The 16,638-nt window shown below is 42.5% G+C and overlaps 1 protein-coding gene across 1 annotated transcript in view; it reads right to left on the reverse strand.

Annotated features, from left to right (window-relative positions):
- The window catches only part of EYS (EGF-like photoreceptor maintenance factor), a 396,345-nt gene that overhangs the window by 372,281 nt on the left and 7,426 nt on the right, over window positions 1-16,638 (reverse strand). The window contains exon 3 of the mRNA XM_088665821.1: window positions 1,186-1,445. Within this exon, the coding sequence (XP_088521947.1) occupies window positions 1,186-1,445 (260 nt within the window). The remainder of the gene's footprint in view (window positions 1-1,185; window positions 1,446-16,638) is intronic.

A 16,638-nucleotide genomic window follows, 5' to 3' on the forward strand; every position in this document is an offset into this window, starting at 1 on the left:
GGAACTGTAGTCCACAACAGAGGTTGCCACATTAGGGGCGTCTGCTTTCCAAATATGCAGGGGTAACCAACTTCCTTTCTAAAACTTTGTACATCTCATAACATTCAAATGAGGCTCCCTAGATTAATGCTCCCTGCACATGCTCATAGGCTCCATCCTTTCCTTTCCTTGTGCTCATGGTATATTTTGAAGAAAAGTGTCAGACAGTAGCGCCTTGGCATGCCCTACTTTGTTCTGCTCTCCTCTTTACACCTTTTCTTTTCGCCACTTGCAGCAAGTCTAGAATTCCAAAGATGTGACGGAACCTGTTTTGGCTTCCAGGCAGGGCCATTTTTTGTCTCGAGATGCCTTCACAGCAGTAGCAGCATTCCCTTCTGGTGTGCACCCAATTGCCTTCATTGCAGATGGCACAGAAGAACTTGAATGAGGGTGTGGAGGGTGGGAGAAGTGCACAGAAGAAAGCCCAAGGTGACACTGCCTCCATCTCCCCCTTTAAAACGGCTGCTGCTCCATTTTCTGACCCAGCATGGCACATTAAGGGGATGTTCTGTTTCACCCGCCCACCCAATAACACCATCAGCCTCCTTCTCACTCCACAGACACACACCCCCTCTCTCCCTTTTTTTGCTGGTGGTTTTGGACTGCCAGCTCCCCTTCTGCCATGGCTGAAATGCTCTACCTGGCCGAATGAGGACTCCTCAGAGGAGCTAGGGGCAGCAAGCTGCTATATTCAAAAATGCTTTTATAATCATCACACCATGATCCCTGTGCTCCATATTACTGCCAAAGCCGGGGGGGGGGGCGCGACATCTGCAGTGGAACCACGGAATCCTCTAAGCATGTAGTCACATGCAATGAAAGCACACAGCAACCAAACCATGCTGTTCTTGTCTCTCCGGTTGGCAGCTGCCCCTTTGCCAGTCTGAAGCCTCTGGCTGGTCCCCACTATTATCCTGATTGACCATTGACTATTTTGGATGCCGGATGAAGGCTCAGAATAGAATGCAGCTCATTTGGCACCGACTGCCTAATGTACACACTCCCGAGTGTTTATAGGACTGGGAAATATCTTGCGTCAAACTTTATGCTTACACTGTTTAAAACAGTAATTCAGAAGGCTACAAAATCGGCAGCATTCCACAGTGTGACTTGCATGCAACCGTTTTGATAAGTAGTGCCCTTTACCTTTTTGACAGATGCACAATGGCTTCCCATTGACTTGCGCCAAACAAGTAGAGTTGTTGATACATGGGTTGTAGGGGGCATCACATGGGTTGTAGCGATACTGGCAAGTCCTTCCAATATAAAATGGAGGGCAAACACATAGAAATTGCCCATAGACAGTGGACTCGTGGCAGGTGGCTCCATTCAGGCATGGTTCAGAATCACATTCATTTATATCTTCACTGCATTGCTGCCCTGTCCAGCCTGCTGCACACAAACAACTAAAGGGGGAAGAGGAGAGGATAATGAAAAGAGGTGAAAGCAATCTTTTAAAACAACAACAACAAAAACAAAAACCACTTGCAACAGTCTCCTATATCTGCCCCATTGCTTTTATCTGTGTTTCAGTACTGACTTACAGTTTCCCCAGGGTCTTTTCCCTCAACAAGTAAAAATAAAACCCTGCTACACAGAACAAAGGAATTCATATCTGAGAAAGAGAAGGAGAAAGTGCTTAAATAAAGGGAACAATGTGACATATAAATAAAATAGCTGCCCCATCATCATGCTCAGTGTTAACTGACTTCCACATGCAGAAATGGCCACACAAATATGTAAGTAGGCAAAATGTGCATAGCTTGCTTTCCCATCATTTAGGACCCCAGAATGGCTCATAGTTGCAAATGCAACTTAGAACAGTAGAAAAATACCAATCAGTCAAATAAAACAAGAAATTAACAAAAAAAAAATCCTTCCAGCAGCACCTTAGAGACCAACTAGGTTTGTCATTGGTATGAGCTTCTGTGTGCATGCACACTTCTTCAGATACACACAATTATAGCACCACAGTCTTAAAAGAAAATAAATAGGCAGTAGCTAAGAGTACCGGTATATGAATATTTTCTGGCATTAAAGGCCATTAGGCTTAGCATGTCAGATGAAATATAGCAATAATGGTGCAAGGCAAATGTGCTTAGAGAGAAAGTTCCATATCTGCACAACGGTATCATACCACTTTAAACGAATCCTTGGAACTGAAGTTTGTTAAGAGTTTGCTAAAAGTTATTAGGAGAGTCCTATTCCCCTCACATAGCTACAATTCTCTGAGTTGATTAACAATCAATCCATCTCAGAGAATTCTGGGAATTGTAGCCTCCTGGTTGTTTTTTTTTTTTTGAAAGAAAGGAAAGTATTTGTGTAGTTTCATCCATTCCGCGAGACGCTACCTAGGAAGCCAATGTATATTTCTAGCACATGATCATGGTGCTGAGATTAGATTTTAAAGGTGGTCTGAGAGAAAGGTGGGATTTCAACACAGATTTTACCAAGTTCAGCTATTTTTCCACTTGAGCTTAATTCAGGGGAGATGCAAGTTGTTTTCAGGCACTCACACAATAAGCAGAAAACTTGCACCAGCTGAGCCTGCCTTGTTGTTCTCTTCCAGCCATGCATAGGGGCAAACATCTGTAAAGGAGAATCCAATGTGCACAGGCTCCGTCTGCTAATGGGAACCCTGATTGTGCAGGGTTCCCAATTATGAGGAGAGTCGATTTGTACACAGAGGCTTTTCTATACAGATGTTTACCCCAAATCTTGGAAGATAGGAAGGTGACAGGACTGCCAGAGTAAGTGATGGGAAAGATGGGGCCAAGGGTATGGCCCTCAATCTGAGTGTGTGACTCTCCCCCCCCCTAAAAAAAAACCCTTCTATTGTTTGCATTTTCTCTCGTCGTTAGATGTATCCATCTAAGAACTGACCAGCTGGTTGGGATTCACCTAATGAGCTCCATCAGCGGACTTACACTTGTACAATGGGGCTTTACCCCACACTTCCCTCCTCAAGGCCCCCACAACTGGTTCTGTTGGGGGTCAGGAGAATGACAGCACAAGGAGGAGGACTGTTTTGTCTGCTAATATGAAATGCTTGCAGATACAGAGCATTCCTCATTCATCATAGTGCAATGTTGGATGCTACCCACTGAAATGAATGAACCTATTTTATGGCTCGTCTACACTCACACTTGTCCAAGCGGTTTTCTTTTTGCCCTGACACTTTCAGTGTCACTTTTCACTATTTAGTGCTGAATCAGATGCAACAATAATCTTCAGGAAACCTGTTTGCCGTTTGCTCCAATTCAGCAGTAAAGATCAGGTTTCCCCAGGGGAAAGCAGAGGGAAAAGTGGAAGTCTAGTTGAGTCCTTAGTAGGGTGATGACAAAAAATTTAAAAATTGTGTGTGTATGACCTTTTTTAAGGTGCCAAATGGGCCATAAGGGACAGGAAAGGAAAATGAAACTGCCACTGCATTGCACAAATTGAAGTCCCTTGCGCCAGCAGAGCTGCAGCACTGGATGTGGCCGTGAAATGTTCCCCAGCACCTTCAAGTATAAAAGTTTCCCTAAGATCTATGAAAGACAACATTGATGAGATCGCATGCCCTAATTTAATGAAATGACACAAATATGCATTGTACTGATCACCTTTATGACATGCTCTCTAAGTGTCCTGAAGACAGCCACAGCACGTTAGAAAGTCGCCACATGCATTGACATTTCCAGCACATTTTGAACGAAAACTTGACACATCAGAAACTCCTACATATTAGAAGGCTGCTGTTTCTCCACATTTGAACACTGGGAGAGAAAAGGAGGGGTGTGGAGGGCCAAGTTACATTACAGAATATCTACATTTTAAGCATGGAATGAGGGGACTTGCTTTCCAAAGCCTGCCCTTCTCTAAGATGCCTTGCAGTTAATGATGCAGATGAGGATAATGAGACGCACCTGTGTTTCCTCTCCAAATAACCCTCATGGCCCTGCTTATAATGGCACTTCCCTACTTGGCTTCTTTTAATTTTAATCAACACTAACTATCTGGAAGCATTTGTTGCCGGTGTGGTGTGCCAAAATAAAATAAACATATTGATATATGCCTTTTGGAAGGAAAGGACCTTTTTCTTTGTTCTGTGCTTCCCTCAACTAAAATGTCATGTGTGTCACCCATACTGGAAGAAGTAAACAGCATTTTTCTTCTCCCTATCTCAATGCTGTTCGAGTTAAACACTGCCCTTTTGTCCCACAGCCAATGTGAAGCATCACAAATGATGCCAAAAAGTGAAGCATGAGACAGGCCTGAGATCATTCTAGGGTACACCCTGCAGGGTTTTTAAAAAGCTGTTGTTGTTGCTGCTGCTGTTGTTACTGCTTTTCAACTCCTAGGTGCCTGTGCATGTGAGCAGAACAGTCCAAATGTGTTCATCAATTTAAGTAGTTAGCAAGCACTATTTCTCCATAATGACCGCTCCACACATCAAATGGGGGGGGGCGACTTCTGTGTGGTCGCGCGCAGCCCCCTGATCCCAGAGGGCGACTCCCTGGTAGTTTAGGACTGGCACCACCTTCCCAGGTAGGATGGCAGGGGTCTCCACCTACCCCAGCCTAGCGTCCAATCCTGCCTGGGGAGGTGTTGCCAGGGGATGGCCAGGTAAGGGGAGGGACTTTCTAGCTCACACAATAGAATTTGAATCTTACCTCCAAGCACCAGTTGGTTCCAAAGCTTCTCCCACCCTCCACACCCTCATTCAAGTTCTTTTACAGGTTAACCTTTTCTCCGCAGGTACAGGCACTGCTACGTCAAGGCCGTAGAAATTTTCCTGCATTAGCAGGTTTCGCCTTTCCCGTAGCAATATGTCACAACTTTGGCAGTGTCAGGCCTTGGGCAGAATTCTTTGGCAATTTTCCTAGAGGGAGGGGCGTGAGGCGGAGACCTCACCCCCTTGCGGCAACAAGATTGGGGTATTGGGGGAAGCCTTGACCATACCAATAGGTGTCATCGCTTCCCCCTTCCAGCGGCGGTGAACGGGGGGGGGCTCTCTCTGCTTGAACATATGTTCTCCAGAGCCAGCCCCAACCCCCATACATGTAGATAACCCTGAAGCCTCTCAGAACCCCAGCTGGGGACTGGGAATGATAATGGCCAATACCTGAGCCATTACATCTGAATCTTAATAAAGTTGTGGCCAATTTGAATCCCATAGCACGTTGTCTTGCGTCTTGCATCTCAGGGGGTTGCCTGGGGGTTTGGGGGACTCTGCCTGTCCATGCAAATGCCACCATCAATGTGTGTGCACCCTTTACCCAATCTCCTTCTGGCTCCAGTGGGCTGGGGTCTCTCTGACGGTGCTCCCCTCCCCCCAGCGCATCCGCCCCGGGCACCAACAAAAAACACTCCACTGCTTTTTCTAGCTGCAACATAATGAAGACTCCTATCTTCAGCTGCAATCTGAATGCACCACTTGAAAACGCGGATACAAAACAGAACACTGGACCTGCTCTAACAAATGAATACATCAGCCATATCACAGCATCATTTGGGAATTGAAAGAAAATGAGCAGGGGCTAGTTAGGCTAGTTGCATGCCTTCAGCCCTGATCTCCTGCCTAACAGAATCCCCATGTGACTTCATTTTGCATGCCTCCCTATTCCTAAGTAACACCAGTCTCTCCCCTTTTCGATCACCAGGGCTGCAATTTACTGTTACACAGAGCTTCTGGAACTGCTTAATGAATCATTGGCTTGTTGTTCGCAATAATGTCATATTTCTATTTGCTGAGACAAAGAGCTGCGAGGTGTTTATTACCTTGGAAATTTTCAGCACTTTTTTTTTTTAAAAAAAATCCCAGATTGAAAAGCAAATGCAGTTAATTGCCTGCCAAACAAAATCTGCTGCAGGTAGTGGCAGAAGATGTTTTACATTAGAAAGAAGTTGCCAGATTTTGACAAAATGTCCTTGTGTAGCCAGCAGCGCTGACCGTACCAAGTCCTTCTGGAAAAGCAACTTGCAACCCATTGTCTGATGGGATATAATCAAAAGCTAATGGGCTTTTTCAAGTTTGAGGTCAAAGCACTTGTTTTTGCGTAGCTACAGGCCCTTCCACAATACAAACTGTTCAAGGCTGCAGCACTAGAATGCAACCTCCACTCTGCCTCCTCTTAAATCCAATCTGCCTCCTCTTAAACATTCCAAGCGCAGAAAGTAGGTATCTGGGCTAAACTTCTCTCTCCAAGTTGAATACACTAAAGTTGAATACACTAAAATGTTCTCCTTTAATTGCGACCACCTTATCCTTCCATAATCTGCAATTCAAAAAGCCTGAATTGGGAAGATGAGGAAAAACAACCCTTCTATTCGCCACCTCCATGGGACAACAAAGCTGCTGAAAGTAACTGTGTCAAGTGCTCATTCAACAACCATTCACTGCATATTTGGTTTCCTGCGCATGCTATCATTGCAAGCCACCATTTTGGCTAAATCCAAGATGCTGGCTATCGGAACCATACGTGGCTGAAGCATGCTTAAATAACCTAACAAGTACCATTTGAAATAAAGGCACATATGTTCTGCTATGCAAAAAAAAAAAAGTTCTAAAAATAAGCAAATCTATCTTATTTGCAACAGCCCCATCGCTATCCACCACCCCGCCATTGATTTCCCCTCCCGCAAGTTAGGCAAGACCTTTTCTGCCCAGTATTTTTAATTATTTATTTAACTTGTTTGTTTGTCTACAACAAATTCAGCAAAGAAAAAAGTTAAAGAGAAATGTGTTTGAATGAAGCAAGTTTCCTGTCTTCTGTTGTTTATGTATGAAAACACTACCATGAGCTGAGTTAATGGTAGATTAATCTTGATGAGGCCAGAGCCTCTCCAGAGTAGCAACTTCTCCAGTCAGGCCACACAACTGAGCCAGCTCTCCAGGAGATAGCTTCCTGGGTTCTGTGGTTCTGTGCCAGATATTTAGTTCAGAATTCACACATTACAGAAAGGATGGTGAGGTCCTCAAACCATTGTGTAGTAGACAGTGGGTGTTTATCCTTCCAGGGCCAAAATATAAGGATTTTGACAGCTCACAAAATCCACATTTGTTGTCCTGCCATTAATCCCATTAGTACAGGAATCTAATTCAAGAGTGGATGGACATCTTGTAATATCAAAGATTTTGATAGTACAAAATTGATATGGACTATCTAAGACCAAAAAAAGAATCTGGACATGCCCACATTTTATGCCCCAACAAGGCATTTATATCTCCAGCCTTAGACTGCGCTTTTGGCCTAATATTAATTATGTCTGCCTTTGCCCCAGTATAAATTATTTATCTGTTGCTTATATTTTATAATGTACTTTTGTGTTTGGAGTATATCTTGGAATAGGATTGATACTCATTCTACAGTTTCAAAAACCAATGCCTGTACAGTATATTGAAAATGGATCTTTGCCACATACCAAGGGTAAAAGGGAATATTCTCATTTCCTTTCTAGCCTTTCAAACCTCCCTTACTCTTCTTCAAGTTCCAAAATTCTCAAGGATTAACCCTTTTGAAGTCCACCCAAAAATCCTTAGAATTTCTTTTTTAAAAAAGACTCCTCCAAACACAGGTATTCCTAGCATTTCACTTTCTTTGCAAAGCTGAAGATAAAAGAGGATATTGACCCTATATAGGGAGAAAGGCATTTGATAGGAGAAAGCTGGCTGGAGAGAGATAAAGGAAGGAGACTATTATTATCATAACAGTGAAAGAATATACCTTTGCATGCGCAGTCTTATACAGGGAAACCTTAGAGGGCTTATTTATGTATATATATTGTTTGTTCTATTCTAATTGATTCCTTCCAATTTAATTGGTCCAGCCCTTTTTGCCTCATTCCTTTTCTAATTCCCTATGATTCATTTCCCCATTTCTATGCAGTTCTTATCACAGTCTCCCCACTCATAATCTCCTTTATAATAGCAGTAAAATAGCACGTTTTTAATACATTGTGTATCAAGTGACACAGCACACAAGGAACAAAATATCTGAGACAGAGGCACATTATTATGCATTTCTATTTCATTTCATGTGCATGTTATCTTTCTCTCATCACCCTTTAAACTGATGAGCACACGTGATCATATTTGAAAGATCAGAATTAAAAAAAAAACTCAATTTAAACACTAGTCATGAATAGTTTGCGGAATGGATTTAAGTACTGTGTCCCTGTGATTTGGTTCACATCCTAAGCTCTGAATCACCTAACTACTTATCCTTAATTAGTTTCATTTAAACAGAGATGAGTTCTAGAAGGGTAGTCATGTTAGTTTGATGCAGTAAACATAATATAGAGTGTTATGGCACCTTAAAGACAAAGAGGGGAACAATAAATCTGTTGGCATCGGGTGCTTAAAGACTTTTATTTTCAAGTCAAGCCAGTTCCTGTATTTGCATGTGGAGACCTTTTAACCACCCCCCGAAATAAATTCGGACAAGACTCAAATTTTTGGTTTGGTTTTTGGCAGAATTTAGGCCACAACTTTATTGATTACAATCAGGTGAGTGGTTGCATAGGCTCTGGTTCGACTAGCTACCTGCAGCCCTGCAGGCAGAGCTGACTCTGGGCACCAACCATAAGTAAGCCTTGGGTGAACACCTGGGACAGTGGCAAGCAGGAGCCCTGCTTGGCCTCCACCCAGATGAGCCCTGGACTCAGGCTCCGGGCACAACCCCGCACAGGGAAGACCACCCATGAGTTTGTGGATTCCTTCTTAAAGGAATACCCAACGCATAGGGATGGCTAGGTATCCTGCCACCTCTATCCACCTGAACCAGAGCCTATCCGCAACCTTACAAGTTGTGACGATTTGCTATGCGGCAGGCGAACCCAAGTGGCACCAGCCAATTAGCCATGTGGGGAAAATCCTGCCGTGCCCCTGTCCCAATGACAGGCCACACATGAAGGTATAGCAAAGTCAAGTGCAAGCCCTAAATATAGGGGGAGGTGGTCGAGTATTCCGATGCACTGAGCCCCAAAGAGGAAGCTCAGGGACGAGTGTATCGGGTTAAATAGTGGTCCCTCAATTGCTTTGACTGGCGTCCCTCAGGCCCAATTGCTCCTAAGATCGAGTGACCACCAACAGGGCTGTTGTGGGCACTCCAATGTTCCCACCCACAACACATGCCCTCTTGTTAGGGAGTACCTGATTAAAGGGACAACTCTGGAGTAAATACATACAACCTGTACACTGTGCAGTTAACATCTAGAAGGCCACCCCTGTGTTAGTCTGTCAATAAAATACATTCAGTAAAAATTATTAGAATTGCCACTTTCACACACATATCTACTGAATTTTATCAGCCATTATCATTCAGCCATTCTAAAGGTGCCTCTAGACTGCCACTATTTTGTGGGAGGGGATCAGGGCTCATACTGGCTCAACTATATTGGTCAAAGTGTTCTGTTATCCTAGTGCAACAAATCCTTTTAAAGGGATTTTTTGCAGTTAGGAAAGTGAACTGAAATGTCAATAATCTTGCTGGATCATGGTCCCGACAGAGTGTTCTGTTCCTCTGCTTTACTGTGTCAATACCGCTGTGGATTTTAGTATATACTATCTCTATGTTTTTTCTAGATCCATGGACTTTCCAAAATGTTGCCTGTGGATACACTCAAAACATCTGGTTTGTCTTTTGTTTAAATACAGCGGTGGAGGGTTTTTTAAAAAAATTCTACATTATTCTGCTTTAACAAAAAAAAGCAAAACAAATCCTCAGAGTTCTTCAGAATTTACACGTCTAGACAGCCTTACAGTTTAAGGCGTATCAGGATGCCAGTAAATCCTATAGGACGATGCAAACAAAGTCACCCCCCCCAAAAAAAGCCACTGTGAAGCTGGAATAATAATAATAAAAATACCTGCAAGAAATCACACCACTCAGTCACATCTTAATTGTTTTAGGGTAAGAAAGACGCCCACCCACCCCAGAGATTATGGAAGAAATGGCATATGAAGGAAAGTGGACACCCCCAGCTCCTAAATTATTGTTGTGATTTCAATTTAATATTGTTGTATTCCAGCCAACACACACATACATCCCGGATCAATGAAGCAATTACAGTGGAGCAAGAATTTGATTTCTGGAATGTTGTGTGAATCCAACCAAATCCAGCAGTACATGCATGGTCGATTTCCCCTTGTTATCAAGTAAGAAAACCCAGTCAATGTGTTGTTTGAAAGCTAAGTGAAAGGAAATAAGACCTTCTGCAGCTCCCATCAGCCCCTGCCAGAATGGCCCATGGTTTGTAGTCCAAAACATCTGGTGGGCACTGGGTTGGCAAAGGCTGATCTAGGGCATTCTCTCTCCCCCCCCTCCTGCATCATGCTGAATGGCTTTAAAGGGGTCCAAATATAACAATGAAAGTTAAATGGTCAGTCTCTAGCTCATAAAGGCCCACATTAATTAGACATGAAACAACTGCCCTTCCATTTAATTGCATACTAAATATAAATCCCAGCGATAAAAACGTCACATATTTTATTGAAATGTTAGTTTTAACAATGTTTTAAAGGCCAATATATGATTACATTGCATATTGTGCCTGCTTTATAGTTCTCAGAAAAGCAGGGAATTGGGAAGAACATTAAAAATGAAGTAGATACCATCTTGGGTGGGTGAAATTGTCTCAAATACAGAAATAAATACATTGTGGTCCCTCAGAGGTTATTTTACAGGCATTCAAAATATTACAGTTGTTCCTTTTGCTTGTCTACAGAGAGAAACAGTAACTCACTGAATCCTATATAGGCATATCACATTCTCTCTTCTTGTCTAGCGTCTCCCTTTAGCCTAATCTTATCTCGCAAAGCACTGCACATTGAATATTAACACTGAAAGCATTATGTTCCATGTTTCAATGACACTGAAAAGGTTCTAGGGGTGTGTGTGTGTGTGTGTACACTTAACATGCACTGCAAATGGAAAGGGTGAGAATTGACATGCAAGTGTTGTAAGACAACTAATATTTATTATTTTACTACATAAATTGATTCACATAAAAATTATTATACCAATAGTTCGGAACTTCAAATAAAATGTACCATAACAGTTACAGATAGGCACAGACACTGTGAATTCTATGTATGCTGTAAGGACTGACAATGCTTATCATCCCCTCTATTTTTGACACCCAGGGTGTGAGTTGCTTTGCCTAGGTGAAGATTCTGGCATGCAGATTAGTCATCTGACCTGAGTATGTGGTGAAAGACTAATCTTGCCACCTAGTACTTTATGTAGCCAAAAGGACCCTACCACACACCCAGAGAGAGAGAGAGAGAGAGAGAGAGAGAGAGAGAGAGAGAGAGAGAGAGAGAGAAGAGTGTTGGGGAAAACCCAAGGTTTGCAGAAGTACAAAAATATAGCGGGGGGGGGGGGACCAACTAGCCTGAGGTTTGGGTGGGATGGAATAGACTTACTGGAATCCTGAAGAGGAGCAATCGACACTGCAGTATTTTGTTTCAGCTCCCACTTGTATGAATATAAAAGCCACTTCCTAATATTCTGTAATACTCAAGCATCATGGCCACCGGCCATTGGCCAGCAATAGACTTCAGAGAGCCCTTGGCATGACTAATTGTACCCTTGCCACAAATGGTCTCCCATCACCGCTGATCCTTCCCCACCCCTGCCAATATTTATCTTTGCAGCAGCAGTGCTGTTGATTTTCCTCCTATCGTATATATATATATATATATATATATATATATATATATATATATATATACACACACACACACACACACACACACACATACACACACACACACACAATTTGTCATTGCAATAATGACAGCATTTCTGGCAGCTTCTTGCTTTGGCACCTGGGCAAAGAGGAAGGACCAAGGGCTTCCTTCATCTCAAAGCTAGACATCCTGGGAGAGAGGACTAGGAAGTTGCACAGGTTGTATCTGCTGCAGTGTCTAGCTAGAAAGACCTTACAGTATTAAACTTTTGAAGATACCACTTAAAAGAAACAGGGCTGTAAGCAACGGAGCCCAACTCCAAGTAGATCAATTAAAATCAATATATTTAAATTAGTGATACTAACTATAAACTATCAATTTCAATGAGTCTTCTCTGAATATCACTTAGTTGGATGCAACAAACAAACCTGTTTTTAAAAAGCTCAAGCCAAAATACGTCTTTCTCCACACTGTGCAGTAAAGATTAAGCTCAACCATTAACAAGATTTACAAAACTTCATATTTAATTAAGCTTTTCGGGCCTGCTTAGATACTTAAAAATTTTAATAGCAAATTTGCCATTTGAGCAAACTGAAGTGTTCGAAAAAGAAAGCTACAGTGCTGCAGGTCAGGCCCGGCTCTAGGGGTAGTCTCGGTGGCCCAGGGTGCCGGGCTGGCAGGAGGGCACTGCGCGGCAAAGCGATCTCCACGCCACGGTGCCACGGCGCCCGACCGGCTTGAGACGGCCCTGCTGCAGGTCATATAAAACAGTAGGTAAAAGATATAATTATAAACACTTTATTTTTTTAATCCAGTTAGTGTTGTATAAGATGTGGCACAGTGTTAACAAATATTGAAATCCAAAACTGGGAGCAATGCTTATATTTTTTTAATAAGCCCATCTGTTATGAGGCAGATTTCACGAAGTTTTTTACTATGAAGACTCAAACTGTTAAACCCTGGGTGGGGCAGCATTCCTGTAGCCCCAAGGGTAAAGAATAAAGCCATAGCCACACTGTATGTTTAAAGCACTCTGTCATGGCTCCCTCCAAAGAGACCTGGGAACTATAGTTTGTTAAGGGTGCTGGAAATCCTAGCTCTGTAAGGGGGTAAACTACAGTTCCCAGGATTCATTGCGGGAAGTCACAACCAGGTGATTTAAAAGTTCTTTAAATATATGGTGTGGATGTGGCCTAAGGGAGAGGAGGACGACATTCCCCCCTCCACCAGGCTGATAGGTATTATCCCTGAAAAAATAAAATAGCAAAGAAAAACATTTACTGTCATATCCATTCACTCTCCGTGTGCAAGTTATAGCTTAAGCTTTTTTCTTTTCTTTTTTGTTACCTGTCACAATAGAAATGACCCATTTTTTAAAACTTGGGCTTACTTTATGACTAATTTCCGAAGAACTATCCCCTAAATATTTTATTGCTGTCCCTTCCAAATATTAAAGCAGAGTCCATGACTCTTATGCAGACATACATTTTTTACATGTGAAATTTTTCTCTCTGCTTCATGAACTTTGGAGATAAAGTCCTCCTTTTAAAAACTTTTATTACCTTCTTTACATAGCCAAAGAGGCGTTTAATGGAGGCCAATGTGATAATTACGTTTTCTGAATGTGCCCACTTTTGTTCTAGTAAAAAAAGAACCTCTTCTTTTTCATAAAAAAGCTGTACTAGGACATTGTTTGCAGTAGTTGTTCTCTATAATACTTATTGATCTAGCATAATAGAAGAATTTAAATGGCACACAGAAACAAGATGGCTATGAAATAAAATTCAATTATCTGTAAAAACCTGGAAAAGGGGGGGGGGAGAGAGAGGATGCTGATTTTTTTTTTTAAAAAAAATATCACTTATACTGTAAGAATTTCCCCTTAAAAAAAGCAATTTCCAAAGTAAAGTAAGATATACAATTGTTATGTGTACATTTCCTAAATGCACGGTTTTTCTTCTCTGCCAAAATAATTTTTGAATAGCGTACTTTAACAGTAGAGTTTTAGCTAGTGAAATAAAACATCAATGTGGGTGAATATTCACAATGACTGCTTCACGCATCAAATGGGGGGGTGACCTTTGCGTGGTCGCACACAGCCCCCTGATCCCATAAGGCGACTCCCTGGTAGTTTGGGGCTGGCACCGCCTTCCCGGGTAGGATGCCAGGGGTCTCCGCCTGCCCCAGCCTAGCGTCCAATCCTGCTTAATAGTTGTGCTAGCAGTAGCCCGCGCAATTATTCCTGCTAGCACAATGGGGCTTTCCCTTCTCTCCTGCCCCCATGCCCCCCCATGTTTCCCCAAATTGGCCCTGGAGAATTGGGAGAAGCCCCAGAGCTGTGCACATGTGGGCTGGGAGAGAGATAAGAGATCCATCTGGCAAGCAGAAATGCTTGTGCTGGTGGAAAAATCCCATTACTGCAACATTTACGTCCGCCCTCCATTATTGCTATTGGTGTTGAGCAGACATAGTAACTGGAAACAATTGCCTAAGACTACCATTGCCATTGGTGGAACTGAAAGAGGATGGAAGGCAGAAAGGCAGGCTTAGATGCGCGATGACCCAGAATGTAACCCCCGCATAAATGGGGCGTTGCCTGCATAAGAAAAATAGTTCCTCATAGTTTCTGGACATTTTCCTGCATGCTCAGAGTCACCAAAGTAAGACATCTCCAGGCATGCATACTGTATTGGCCCGAATATAAGCCACATCCAAATATAAGCCACACCTTTAAAATTCAAGGTGGGGGGGAAGACAATACCAAAATATAAGCTGCTCCCTTAAAATCCCACAGGCAGTCACACCCATTCTGTTTTACCGTATGTCTGTTTCAGCAGCAATATCGTAAAAGCCAATTTTTGGAAGGTTGCGAATTTAAGCCACCCTTTAACTTTTCACGGTCGGAATTTGGAAAAAAGTGAGGCTCATATTCAGGCCAATATAGTATATAGTGTACAGGTGTATACACTACTTTGGAAAGTTTGGGGAAACGGAGAACAGGAAAGGCTTATGTTGGGTACTAGGGTGCAAGGAAACTTAAACAGATCCCATTAGGATTGTGCCTTCACTCTGAGACCAAAACTAATTGTATTGGGGGGGGGAGGGCAGATGCTCCAGGAAAACTGGTGGCCAACCCCTCCTGAGAAACAACATGCCCTTTTCCAGAAACACAACCTAAAGTTTTTATTAATGGCTTTTTGTGAAACAGTAAGTATGGCTTTTGCAGCGGTTCTACATATTGTACATTTATGTGAAATTGCTTATTACTCATTCTCCATGCTTCAATGGGATTTAATGCTAGTGGCAATTCCCATAATACTTTCAAAATTTTGCTTCTTTGTGTATGTCATAGACATTGGCCATGCATGAAATATCTCATCTGTACCAAACACTGATGGATGGGTTTTCCTTTCATTTCTAATGAGCCATTGTAAAGTGCCTGCACCATTTTATATTTGTTTGTTTAAACTTCATATTTTACTAAGATTTCTCTAAAGATGTCACTGTGCTTTCAGAAAACCATTGAATCAAGGGCAAAAGAACAAACAAAATTGATTTTGTTATGACTCATCTGCAGCAGGCATGTATTACAAAGGGTTCAGATTAGAAATAATGAGGTCACTAAGTTTCTTTTTTTTTCTTTTTGCACCTTTTCTTAGTTTTCTCTGTTCATACGCCCTGCAATTTAAACTTTTCTCAGCCAGAAGTGGTATGGTGGGGCTGTACTGCTAACCTGACTGCAGCCCAACTGAGTTGCTGCAGCATGCAAGGATGGAGACAGGGAAGGGCATGGTAGTGGTGAGGTTGGCATTGTGCAAATGCACTAGTGGAGCCAATCTGGTATCCCTGCCCCTCTTGGTTTTGGAATGCTTTAGTGGCTCAGCCGGACAAAAGTTAGGTGAATTGCACAACCCAACCATGCCCTCTGCAATGGAGGGTATCTCAGACCCAATGTATGTCTTCCTAACACTGTGTAGCTGCAATCTGCCTTTGTGACTCCAGTAAAATTTGAAAAATGGAGGCTGGATCAGATGAATACTTCCCACACCACTGTCCCTCCACACTGGGCAATTGATGCTGGAATGTATTCCTCTGGATCAGGCCATTTCACACGGGAATTCACTAAAATCTAATTCATCCAGCACCCATACAGGGAAATAACCAGACTTCAACTCAACGTTATCCCAGCGCTGTAATATCAGTCACTAGGCCAAAGTGTCCAGCCACCAGAGTAAGAAAGTTTAAAAATATATACACGACATATATGACACATTTTCTTCATTACTGAATCGAAATTTCCCTGTGACTGTTTAATGAGATTCATTCTATTGCGCCTAGATAGCAAGCATGTCTGATTTTTCTTTCACAGGGAATTTAGCCTACTGCTGTTACCACTACGTCAATAGCTTGCACAGGTGACCAGGGTGTTTGTCGTATTCATTCTAGGTTCCTCTACTCACTATCTTACATATCTATGGATTTTGGTCTGGTCTTGGAGCCAGTTCAACCTATGTTAGCCTACAAATTTGACTTTAGCTGGAGTAACACAAATAACAGCTTATACTGCTGTTGCTAAAGACTGTTGGTAGGATCTGGTTCCTTACTAACTGTTAAACGGCTTATTTTTTTTCTAAATGACTATGGATGCTTCTAGACTGTCACTACTTTTGGGTGGGAGCCGAATCACATGCTAGCAAATTTAGATTGTGGATTTCAGTTGAATGGTGTGTCTTGAGAAACAAATCTGCTTCCTGAAAAGATCAGTTAGAAAGTGATAGGGGCAGGCATCCCCAAACCCAGCCCTCCAGATGTTATGGGACTACAACTCCCACCATCCCTAGCTAACAGGACCAGTGGTCAGGGACGATGGGAACTGTAGTCCCAAAACATCTGGAGAGCCGAGGGAATGCCTGTGTTAGGGG

The sequence above is a fragment of the Zootoca vivipara genome, chromosome 3, assembly GCF_965207765.1.
Source record: "Zootoca vivipara chromosome 3, rZooViv2.hap1.1, whole genome shotgun sequence".
NCBI classification, from domain to species: domain Eukaryota; kingdom Metazoa; phylum Chordata; class Lepidosauria; order Squamata; family Lacertidae; genus Zootoca; species Zootoca vivipara.